Genomic DNA, 14,352 nt, shown 5'->3' on the forward strand with positions numbered 1-14,352 from the left:
ACCCGAAGCGTGTGAGTAAAATACCCTACAGTGGTAAGTTCATCATGCACGTACTTTCAAGTGAAACTCTAAATATCCAGAACTGATTGTGAAGGTGCAGCAGCTCGAGTCCTGATGGATTCTGCTTACATTGATACTTGATGTTAACACATACTGAAGAAAGACTTGCCCGCAGAAGTCGTAGTAGAGCAGTGCAGTGAGCAGTGGGCGGGGTCAGCACCTCTGCGCTGGACAGCTCCGCCTATCAGGAAGCGCGCTCGCCCGTGACGTCAGTGGTCCCTGCGTAACAATGAAGCACGACACCGGCAAACTAGCCGCTTTAAAAGACGTGCTATAAAATGCGGCCCTTACACGAACATAACAGAAATGTGACCCATATCTGTCTCCTGTCACTACATGTCACACACATGAAGTCATTCTCACATATTAACGCGTCGCGTAAGATCTATGCCGTATAACAGAAAACATCACGATCAGCAACTCGCGCGCTGCAGCGAATACGCGCTCGCTTCCCGTGGCTCGGGTAAATAAATCAGGCGAATGTTAATAGAATAGCGTTTCGAATAGCGATCTGAGCTATAGAGACCAGTGAGGCTTCGAGACACTACCGGATTTAAGATCCTGAGCCTTTATAATGTCCAGCTCAGGCACTGCGGCACTGGCGCGTCTCGCGATCGGATGGTGTGTTCACCTGCAGAATAAACCAGTATAACGGAACACTCACCTAGAACAACCCACACAGATCCAGCGACTAAAGCGAAGGCGAGCATGTCTCAGTCATGGAGAGTGTAGTTCAGTCCGACACACTGCTGCATGGAGAGAGAGAGGGAGAGAGAGAGAGAGATGCTGGTCCACAGGCCCGAGAGCGACAGACAGGTCTGAGTCTCACCTCCTGTCTCCTCCCTCACGCGAGGAGGAGGAGGATGATGATGATGATGATGATGATGCGCCTATAGGAAGAGATGCTGCTGCTGCTGCTGCTGGATGATTCCTGGAACGTCATGAGTGAATTTACACAGCATTAATTAAATCATGCTTCTTCTATTTTTATCATCAGGAACTGTTCAGCTCATCCCGTGCGACCTAATCTACTGCTTTGTGTAGTCATGGTTTATTTAATTTTTTTTGCATTTTCAGAGATTATTTTCTGTCTATGAGAAAAGTAATACGGTGTGTTTATAGTTCATCTGTGATTTTGTTTGTTTGTTTTTGTTTTTTGATGAAGTGATATCGTACTCTTATCAGTCTATCTCTTGCTCCGTCAGCCATTCACCAGTCCCCGCAGGAATCACGTGACCCTCGGCCCCGCCCCCTCCTGTTTAACCTTGAGCGGCTCTCCTTCTCATCCAGAGACGGCAGGTCACGTGATCGAACGCTTATCACACGCGTTCAAGAATCAAAGTTTCCAGACACACGTATCAAATGCACGTGCATGTGTAAATACAGATGTCAGTGCTTTATCACATAATAATGACATCTTTGTGTTGAGACACTTTTCCTTATTTGCTGGTGAATGAGTAAAACAGAGCAGAGAAAGAGAGATTTGCAGAGAAGGACAGGCTGACAGTGACGCAGTGCTGTGGATTTGCCACTCAATCCAATGTCACCGAGCTGTTAAAGCAGATGGCGAGTGGAGATTTACTCAAGCTCCTCTGTCCGAATACTCCACTGACAGTGTGAACGGGTGTGTGTGTCTGAATCAATGCTTTCCTGTCATGTGATTGGCAGAGCTTATCCATCCTTTGCAACTAATAATGCTCCATAAACCAGCAATTCCAGGGCAGGCCTTTTTTTCTGAGGCAAAGTGTTGGAAATGTTTTTTGTTTTTTTGTGCATAAAATGTACAGCAAGTCATACAGAACAGTGCAATGTAAATATCTATAGCAGACACAATCATGTGTAAAACCTGAGTTAGGGTTAGGGTCAGTGTGTACTCAGACACCAGTCTCTTCTCATGCAGGATTGGCTGAACAGAGTCTTTCCTCAGGAACATGTGAAACATGGAATAATAAAGCCATGATCAGGTAAAGGATCTTTAAGGAAATTCAATTCTTCAAACAAAAAACGGTAACACTTTAGAATACTGTTCCTTCATTAATGAATAATTACACAGGAACAAACGAGTAACGTATTATTAACACTCTAGTAACTACTATTAACTAACAAGAAACTCTGATTAACAAATTAGTAAGTAATAACGCTCAGATGAATGTAGTAGTTCATTATTAGCTAATCAATAACTACTATTTTTTTCATACCTCCCAGAGAACTACTATATACAGGTTCATAATTAACATGAATAATGCATAATTTATAATAAAAGGTAATGGTAACCCACTAGTAATGACTCAAGTATTACTACATCATTCTAAAGGAACTAATAATAATTTGGATCAGTATCTAAAGTGAAAAACATGATAACTCCCTAATATTGACTGAAGTCATTGTACGCTTTTGAGATTTTTGTAAGATTTTGAATAGTAATTCCTTCCAGTGGATTTGGTGACACTTTAGTCATTACTAGTGTGTTCCCATGATCTTCACTTTAGATACTGATCCAAATAATTAATAGTTCCTTTAGAAGGATGTAGTAATACTTGATTAATTACTAATGAGTTACCATTACCTTATTATATATTATGCATTATTAATATTAATTATGAACCTGTATATAGTAGTTCTTAGTAGTCTTCAGTGAGGTATGAAAAATAGTAGTTATTGATTAGCTAATAGTGAACTACCACATCCGACTGAACGCTATGACTTACTAATTCGTTAATCAGAGTTTCTTGTTAGTTAATAGTAGTTACTAGAGTGTTACTAATGCATTACTCATTTGTGTATGTGTAGTTATTCATTAATGAAGGAACAGTATTCTAAAGTGTTTCCCAAAAAACAAATTGCTTCACCTTCACTACATTAAAATATTCTCGTTACTCCCTGATTGCTTACAATCCTGTCATGTTAGTCTATTAGTGTTTGTGTATTTAGGCCCGAGTGTGTGTCATGAATCAGCATATGTGTAAAGGACACTGGCTCACTACACACTGGCTCACTACACACTGGCTCACTACACACTGGCTCTACACACTGGCTCACTACACACTGGCTCTACACACACTGGCTCTACACACTGGCTCACTACACACTGGCTCTACACACACTGGCTCACTACACACTGGCTCACTACACACTGGCTCACTACACACTGGCTCTACACACACTGGCTCACTACACACTGGCTCACTACACACTGGCTCACTACACACTGGCTCTACACACACTGGCTCACTACACACTGGCTCACTACACACTGGCTCTACACACACTGGCTCACTACACACTGGCTCACTACACACTGGCTCACTACATACACTGGCTCACTACACACTGGCTCACTACATACACTGGCTCACTACACACTGGCTCACTACATACACTGGCTCACTACACACTGGCTCACTACACACACTGGCTCACTACACACACTGGCTCACTACAAACACTGGCTCACTACACACACTGGCTCACTACACACTGGCTCACTACACACACTGGCTCACTACACACACTGGCTCTACACACACTGGCTCACTACACACACTGGCTCACTACACACACTGGCTCACTACCCACTGGCTCACTACACACTGGCTCACTACACACTTGCTCACTACACAATGGCTCACTACACACTGGCTCACTACACACTGGCTCTCTACACACACTGGCTCTCTACACACACTGGCTCACTACACACTGGCTCACTACACACTGGCTCACTACACACACTGGCTCACTACACACACTGGCTCACTACAAACACTGGCTCACTACACACTGGCTCACTACACACTGGCTCACTACACACACTGGCTCACTACACACACTGGCTCTACACACACTGGCTCACTACACACACTGGCTCACTACACACACTGGCTCACTACCCACTGGCTCTACACACACTGGCTCACTACACACTGGCTCACTACACACTGGCTCTACACACACTGGCTCACTACACACTGGCTCACTACACACTGGCTCACTACATACACTGGCTCACTACACACTGGCTCACTACATACACTGGCTCACTACACACTGGCTCACTACACACACTGGCTCACTACACACACTGGCTCACTACAAACACTGGCTCACTACACACACTGGCTCACTACACACTGGCTCACTACACACACTGGCTCACTACACACACTGGCTCTACACACACTGGCTCACTACACACACTGGCTCACTACACACACTGGCTCACTACCCACTGGCTCACTACACACTGGCTCACTACACACTTGCTCACTACACAATGGCTCACTACACACTGGCTCACTACACACTGGCTCTCTACACACACTGGCTCTCTACACACACTGGCTCACTACACACTGGCTCACTACACACTGGCTCACTACACACACTGGCTCACTACACACACTGGCTCACTACAAACACTGGCTCACTACACACTGGCTCACTACACACTGGCTCACTACACACACTGGCTCACTACACACACTGGCTCTACACACACTGGCTCACTACACACACTGGCTCACTACACACACTGGCTCACTACCCACTGGCTCACTACACACTGGCTCACTACACACTTGCTCACTACACAATGGCTCACTACACACTGGCTCACTACACACTGGCTCTCTACACACACTGGATCACTACACACACTGGCTCACTACACACTGGCTCACTACACACTGGCTCACTACACACACTGGCTCACTACACACACTGGCTCACTACAAACACTGGCTCACTACACACTGGCTCACTACACACTGGCTCACTACACACACTGGCTCACTACACACACTGGCTCTACACACACTGGCTCACTACACACACTGGCTCACTACACACACTGGCTCACTACCCACTGGCTCACTACACACTGGCTCACTACACACTTGCTCACTACACAATGGCTCACTACACACTGGCTCACTACACACTGGCTCTCTACACACACTGGCTCTCTACACACACTGGATCACTACACACACTGGCTCACTACACAATGGCTCATTACACACTTGATCACTACACAATGGCTCACTACACACTGGCTCACTACACAATGGCTCACTACCCACTTGCTCACTACACACTGGCTCACTACACACTGGCTCACTACCCACTTGCTCACTACACACTGGCTCACTACACACACTGGCTCACTACACACACTGGCTCACTACACAATGGCTCACTACACACTGGCTCACTACACAATGGCTCACTACCCACTTGCTCACTACACACTGGCTCACTACACACTGGCTCACTACCCACTTGCTCACTACACACTGGCTCACTACACACTCTGGCTCACTACACACTGGCTCACTACACACTCTGGCTCACTACACACTCTAGCTCACTACACACTCTAACTCACTACACAATGGCTCATTACACACTTGCTCACTACACAATGGCTCACTACACACTGGCTCACTACACAATGGCTCACTACCCACTTGCTCACTACACACTGGCTCACTACACACTGGCTCACTACCCACTTGCTCACTACACACTGGCTCACTACACAATGGCTCACTACACACTGGCTCACTACACAATGGCTCACTACCCACTTGCTCACTACACACTGGCTCACTACACACTGGCTCACTACCCACTTGCTCACTACACACTGGCTCACTACACACTCTGGCTCACTACACACTGGCTCACTACACACTCTGGCTCACTACACACTCTAGCTCACTACACACTCTAGCTCACTACACACTTGCTCACTACACACTGGCTCACTACATACACTGGCTCACTACAAACACTGGCTCACTATACACACTGGCTCACTACACACTGGCTCAGTACACACTCTGGCTCACTACACACTGGCTCACTACACACTGGCTCACTACACACTGGCTCACTACACACACTGGCTCACTACAAACACTGGCTCACTACACACTCTGGCTCACTACACACTGGCTCTCTACACACTCTGGCTCACTACACACTCTAGCTCACTACACACTCTAGCTCACTACACACTTGCTCACTACACACTGGCTCACTACATACACTGGCTCACTACACACACTGGCTCACTACACACACTGGCTCACTACACACTGGCTCACTACACACTCTGGCTCACTACACACTGGCTCACTACACACTGGCTCACTACACACACTGGCTCACTACAAACACTGGCTCACTACACACTCTGGCTCACTACACACTGGCTCTCTACACACTCTGGCTCACTACACACTCTAGCTCACTACACACTCTAGCTCACTACACACTTGCTCACTACACACTGGCTCACTACATACACTGGCTCACTACACACACTGGCTCACTACACACACTGGCTCACTACACACTGGCTCACTACACACTCTGGCTCACTACACACTGGCTCACTACACACTCTGGCTCACTACACACTCTAGCTCACTACCCACTTGCTCACTACACACACTGGCTCACTACATACACTGGCTCACTACAAACACTGGCTCACTACACACTGGCTCACTACACACTGGCTCACTACACACTGGCTCACTACACACACTGGCTCACTACACACACTGGCTCACTACACACACTGGCTCACTACCCACTGGCTCACTACACACTGGCTCACTACACACACTGGCTCACTACACACACTGGCTCACTACACAATGGCTCATTACACACTTGCTCACTACACAATGGCTCACTACACACTGGCTCACTACACAATGGCTCACTACCCACTTGCTCACTACACACTGGCTCACTACACAGACTGGCTCACTACACACACTGGCTCACTACACAATGGCTCACTACACACTTGCTCACTACACACTTGCTCACTACACACTGGCTCACTACACACTGGCTCTACACACACTGGCTCACTACACACACTGGCTCACTACACACTTGCTCACTACACAATGGCTCACTACACACTGGCTCACTACACACTGGCTCTACACACACTGGCTCACTACACACTGGCTCTACACACACTGGCTCACTACACACACTGGCTCACTACACACACTGGCTCACTACACACTGGCTCACTACACACTTGCTCACTACACACACTGGCTCACTACACACTGGCTCACTACACACTGGCTCTACACACACTGGCTCACTACACACACTGGCTCTCTACACACACTGGCTCACTACACACTGGCTCACTACACACTGGCTCACTACACACTGGCTCTACACACACTGGCTCACTACACACACTGGCTCTCTACACACACTGGCTCACTACACACTGGCTCACTACACACTGGCTCTACACACACTGGCTCTACACCAACTGGCTCACTACACACACTGGCTCTCTACACACACTGGCTCTACACTCTGGCTCACTACATACACTGGCTCACTACACAATGGCTCACTACACACACTGGCTCACTACACACTGGCTCACTACACACTGGCTCACTACACACACTGGCTCACTACACACACTGGCTCACTACACACTCTGGCTCACTACACACTGGCTCACTACACACTCTGGCTCACTACACACTCTGGCTCACTACACACTCTAGCTCACTACACACTGGCTCACTACACAATGGCTCACTACACAATGGCTCACTACACACTGGCTCACTACAAACACTGGCTCACTACACACTGGCTCACTACACACTCTAGCTCACTACACACTGGCTCACTACACAATGGCTCACTACCCACTGGCTCACTACATACACTGGCTCACTACAAACACTGGCTCACTACACACTGGCTCTCTACACACACTGGCTCACTACACACTGGCTCACTACATACACTGGCTCACTACAAACACTGGCTCACTACACACTGGCTCACTACACACACTGGCTCACTACACACACTGGCTCACTACAAACACTGGCTCACTACACACTGGCTCACTACACACTGGCTCACTACACACACTGGCTCACTACACACACTGGCTCTACACACACTGGCTCACTACAAACACTGGCTCACTACACACACTGGCTCACTACCCACTGGCTCACTACACACTGGCTCACTACACACTTGCTCACTACACAATGGCTCACTACACACTGGCTCACTACACACTGGCTCTCTACACACACTGGATCACTACACACACTGGCTCACTACACACACTGGCTCACTACACAATGGCTCATTACACACTTGATCACTACACAATGGCTCACTACACACTGGCTCACTACACAATGGCTCACTACCCACTTGCTCACTACACACTGGCTCACTACACACTGGCTCACTACCCACTTGCTCACTACACACTGGCTCACTACACACACTGGCTCACTACACAATGGCTCACTACACACTGGCTCACTACACAATGGCTCACTACCCACTTGCTCACTACACACTGGCTCACTACACACTGGCTCACTACCCACTTGCTCACTACACACTGGCTCACTACACACTCTGGCTCACTACACACTGGCTCACTACACACTCTGGCTCACTACACACTCTGTCTGGCTCACTACACACTCTGGCTCACTACACAATGGCTCACTACACACTCTGGCTCACTACACACTCTAGCTCACTACACAATGGCTCATTACACACTTGCTCACTACACAATGGCTCACTACACACTGGCTCACTACACAATGGCTCACTACCCACTTGCTCACTACACACTGGCTCACTACACACTGGCTCACTACCCACTTGCTCACTACACACTGGCTCACTACACACACTGGCTCACTACACACACTGGCTCACTACACAATGGCTCACTACACACTGGCTCACTACACAATGGCTCACTACCCACTTGCTCACTACACACTGGCTCACTACACACTGGCTCACTACCCACTTGCTCACTACACACTGGCTCACTACACACTCTGGCTCACTACACACTGGCTCACTACACACTCTGGCTCACTACACACTCTGGCTCACTACACACTCTAGCTCACTACACACTTGCTCACTACACACTGGCTCACTACATATACTGGCTCACTACAAACACTGGCTCACTATACACACTGGCTCACTACACACTGGCTCACTACACACTCTGGCTCACTACACACTGGCTCACTACACACTGGCTCACTACACACTCTGGCTCACTACACACTGGCTCACTACACACTCTGGCTCACTACACACTCTGGCTCACTACACACTCTAGCTCACTACACACTGGCTCACTACACACTGGCTCACTACACACTGGCTCACTACACACACTGGCTCACTACACACACTGGCTCACTACACACACTGGCTCACTACACACTGGCTCACTACACACTCTGGCTCACTACACACTGGCTCACTACACACTCTGGCTCACTACACACTCTAGCTCACTACACACTCTAGCTCACTACCCACTTGCTCACTACACACACTGGCTCACTACATACACTGGCTCACTACAAACACTGGCTCACTACACACTGGCTCACTACACACTGGCTCACTACACACACTGGCTCACTACACACTGGCTCACTACACACTGGCTCACTACACACACTGGCTCACTACACACACTGGCTCACTACACACTGGCTCACTACACACACTGGCTCACTACACACACTGGCTCACTACCCACTGGCTCACTACACACTGGCTCACTACACACTTGCTCACTACCCAATGGCTCACTACACACTGGCTCACTACACACTGGCTCTACACACACTGGCTCACTACACACACTGGCTCACTACACACACTGGCTCACTACACAATGGCTCATTACACACTTGCTCACTACACAATGGCTCACTACACACTGGCTCACTACACAATGGCTCACTACCCACTTGCTCACTACACACTGGCTCACTACACACACTGGCTCACTACACACACTGGCTCACTACACAATGGCTCACTACACACTTGCTCACTACACAATGGCTCACTACACACTGGCTCACTACACACTGGCTCTACACACACTGGCTCACTACACACACTGGCTCACTACACACTTGTTCACTACACAATGGCTCACTACACACTGGCTCACTACACACTGGCTCTACACACACTGGCTCACTACACACTTGTTCACTACACAATGGCTCACTACACACTGGCTCACTACACACTGGCTCTACACACACTGGCTCACTACACACACTGGCTCTCTACACACACTGGATCACTACACACGCTGGCTCACTACACACACTGGCTCACTACACACTGGCTCACTACACACTCTGGCTCACTACACACTGGCTCACTACACACTGGCTCACTACACACACTGGCTCACTACACACGCTGGCTCACTACACACACTGGCTCACTACACACTGGCTCACTACACACTCTGGCTCACTACACACTGGCTCACTACACACTGGCTCACTACACACACTGGCTCACTACACACTGGCTCACTACACACTGGCTCACTACACACTGGCTCTACACACACTGGCTCACTACACACACTGGCTCTCTACACACACTGGCTCACTACACACTGGCTCACTACACACTGGCTCTACACACACTGGCTCACTACACACACTGGCTCTCTACACACACTGGCTCTACACTCTGGCTCACTACATACACTGGCTCACTACACAATGGCTCACTACACACTTGCTCACTACACAATGGCTCACTACACACTGGCTCACTACACACTGGCTCAATACACACTGGCTCACTACACACACTGGCTCACTACACACTGGCTCACTACACAATGGCTCACTACACACTTGCTCACTACACAATGGCTCACTACACACTGGCTCACTACACACTGGCTCTACACACACTGGCTCACTACACACACTGGCTCACTACACACTGGTTCACTACACACTTGCTCACTACACACTGGCTCTACACACACTGCCTCACTACACACACTGGCTCACTACACACTGGCTCACTAAACAATGGCTCACTACACAATGGCTCACTACACACTGGCTCACTACACAATGGCTCACTACACACTGGCTCACTACACAATGGCTCACTACACACTGGCTCACTACACAATGGCTCACTACACACTGGCTCACTACACACTGGCTCACTACACACTGGCTCTACACACACTGGCTCACTACACACTGGCTCACTACACACTGGCTCTACACACACTGCCTCACTACACACACTGGCTCACTACACACTGGCTCTACACACACTGCCTCACTACACACGCTGGCTCACTACACACACTGGCTCACTACACACTGGCTCACTACACACTCTGGCTCACTACACACTGGCTCACTACACACTGGCTCACTACACACACTGGCTCACTACACACTGGCTCACTACACACTGGCTCACTACACACTGGCTCACTACACACACTGGCTCTCTACACACACTGGCTCACTACACACTGGCTCACTACACACTGGCTCTACACACACTGGCTCACTACACACACTGGCTCTCTACACACACTGGCTCTACACTCTGGCTCACTACATACACTGGCTCACTACACAATGGCTCACTACACAATGGCTCTCTACACACACTGGCTCTACACTCTGGCTCACTACATACACTGGCTCACTACACAATGGCTCACTACACAATGGCTCACTACACACTTGCTCACTACACAATGGCTCACTACACACTGGCTCACTACACACTGGCTCACTACACACTGGCTCACTACACACACTGGCTCACTACACACTGGCTCACTACACAATGGCTCACTACACACTTGCTCACTACACAATGGCTCACTACACACTGGCTCACTACACACTGGCTCTACACACACTGGCTCACTACACACACTGGCTCACTACACACTGGTTCACTACACACTTGCTCACTACACACTGGCTCTACACACACTGCCTCACTACACACACTGGCTCACTACACACTGGCTCACTACACAATGGCTCACTACACAATGGCTCACTACACACTGGCTCACTACACAATGGCTCACTACACACTGGCTCACTACACAATGGCTCACTACACACTGGCTCACTACACAATGGCTCACTACACACTGGCTCTCTACACATACTGGCTCACTACACACACTGGCTCACTACACAATGGCTCACTACACACTGGCTCACTACACACTGGCTCTACACACACTGCCTCACTACACACACTGGCTCACTACACACTGGCTCACTACACACACTGGCTCACTACACACACTGGCTCTCTACACACACTGGCTCACTACACACACTTGCTCACTACACAATGGCTCACTACACACTGGCTCACTACACAATGGCTCACTACACACTGGCTCTACACACTGGCTCACTACACACACTGGCTCACTACACACTTGCTCACTACACACACTGGCTCACTACACACACTGGCTCTCTACACACACTGGCTCACTACACACACTTGCTCACTACACAATGGCTCACTACACACTGGCTCACTACACAATGGCTCACTACACAATGGCTCACTACACACTGGCTCACTACACACTGGCTCACTACACAATAGCTCACTACACACTGGCTCACTACACAATGGCTCACTACACACTGGCTCACTACACACTGGCTCACTACCCACTTGCTCACTACACAATGGCTCACTACAGACTAGCTCACTGCACAATAGCTCACTACACACTGGCTCACTACACAATGGCTCACTACACACTGGCTCACTACACACTGGCTCTACACACACTGGCTCACTACACACACTGGCTCTCTACACACACTGGCTCACTACACACACTGGCTCACTACACAATGGCTCACTACACACTGGCTCACTACACACTGGCTCTACACACACTGGCTCACTACACACACTGGCTCACTACACACTGGCTCACTACACACACTGGCTCACTACACACACTGGCTCTCTACACACACTGGCTCACTACACACACTTGCTCACTCCACAATGGCTCAATACACACTGGCTCACTACACAATGGCTCACTACACACTGGCTCTACACACTGGCTCACTACACACACTGGCTCACTACACACTTGCTCACTACACACACTGGCTCACTACACACACTGGCTCTCTACACACTGGCTCACTACACACTGGCTCACTACACACTGGCTCTACACACACTGGCTTACTACACACACTGGCTCACTACACACTTGCTCACACTTGCTCACTACACACTGTCTCACTACAGGTAGGATACACTTTATGTAGTTTTTGTCTCACTTTATGTAGGATAAAGTCCTAATTGTTGTTTAATATACATGTAGATAATGAAAAAGATGCATTGGGATTGCCATTTAAACTCAATTGGAGTTAGACAACACGTGTCAGGACCTACTCATTGTCGTAATCATACTCTAGATCTAATATTATCACACGGAATAAATGTTGATGCCGTTGAAATTCTGCAGCAGAGCGAAGACATCTCAGATCATTATCTAGTCTCGTGTAAACTTCATTTAGCCAAGGCTGCAAAGCCGACTCCGTGTTATAAATATGTTAGACCTATCACTTCTGCCACTAAAGATTGCTTTATCAATAATCTTCCTGATCAGTTTCATCATCTCAGCATCCCAGATAGCTTAGAAGAACTCGATATTGCAACAGAAACTTTGAACTCTCTCTTTTCCAGCACTTTAGACACAGTTGCTCCTTTGCGCTTAAAGAAGATTAAGGCAAGGCAAGGCAAGGCAAGGCAAGTTTATTTATATAGCACTTTTCATACACAGTGGCAATTCAAAGTGCTTTACATAGAAGAAATTAAAATAATAAAAAGAAATAAGAATAATTAAAACAGTTTAGAAAAATAAAAAAAATAAAATACAGTACAGTACAAACAGTCGGACGAACATTGGCACAGTGCTCATTCATTAAATGCATAGCTAAACAGATGTGTTTTGAGTCTGGATTTGAAAGTGACTACTGTAGGAGCACGTCTGATCTCTTCTGGAAGCTGGTTCCAGCTGCGGCTGGCATAATAGCTAAAAGCAGACTCGCCATGCTTAGAGTGAACCCTTGGTATTTCTAGCTGATATGATCCTAGTGATCTGAGTGATCTGTTGGGTTTATATTCAGTGAGCATATCTGCAATATATTGAGGTCCTAGGCCATTAAATGATTTATATACCAGTAATAATACTTTAAAATCAATCCTAAATTTCACTGGGAGCCAGTGTAAAGACCTGAGGACTGGTGTGATATGTTCATATTTTCTGGTTCTGCTCAGAATCCTGGCAGCAGCGTTCTGTATGAGCTGCAACTGTCTTATGGTGTTTTTGGGAAGGCCAGT

At 48.1% G+C, this 14,352-nt stretch overlaps 1 protein-coding gene across 1 annotated transcript in view; it reads right to left on the reverse strand.

Annotated features, from left to right (window-relative positions):
* acsl6 (acyl-CoA synthetase long chain family member 6) overlaps positions 1-991 on the reverse strand; it is a 48,470-nt gene extending 47,479 nt beyond the window's left edge. Inside the window, exon 1 of the mRNA XM_084137631.1 lies at positions 725-991. Within this exon, the coding sequence (XP_083993757.1) occupies positions 725-770 (46 nt within the window). The 5' untranslated portion in view covers positions 771-991. The remainder of the gene's footprint in view (positions 1-724) is intronic.
* Between the last annotated feature and the right edge of the window lie 13,361 nt (positions 992-14,352).

Source organism: Abramis brama, assembly GCF_963993115.1.
Source record: "Abramis brama genome assembly, chromosome: 15".
NCBI classification, from domain to species: domain Eukaryota; kingdom Metazoa; phylum Chordata; class Actinopteri; order Cypriniformes; family Leuciscidae; genus Abramis; species Abramis brama.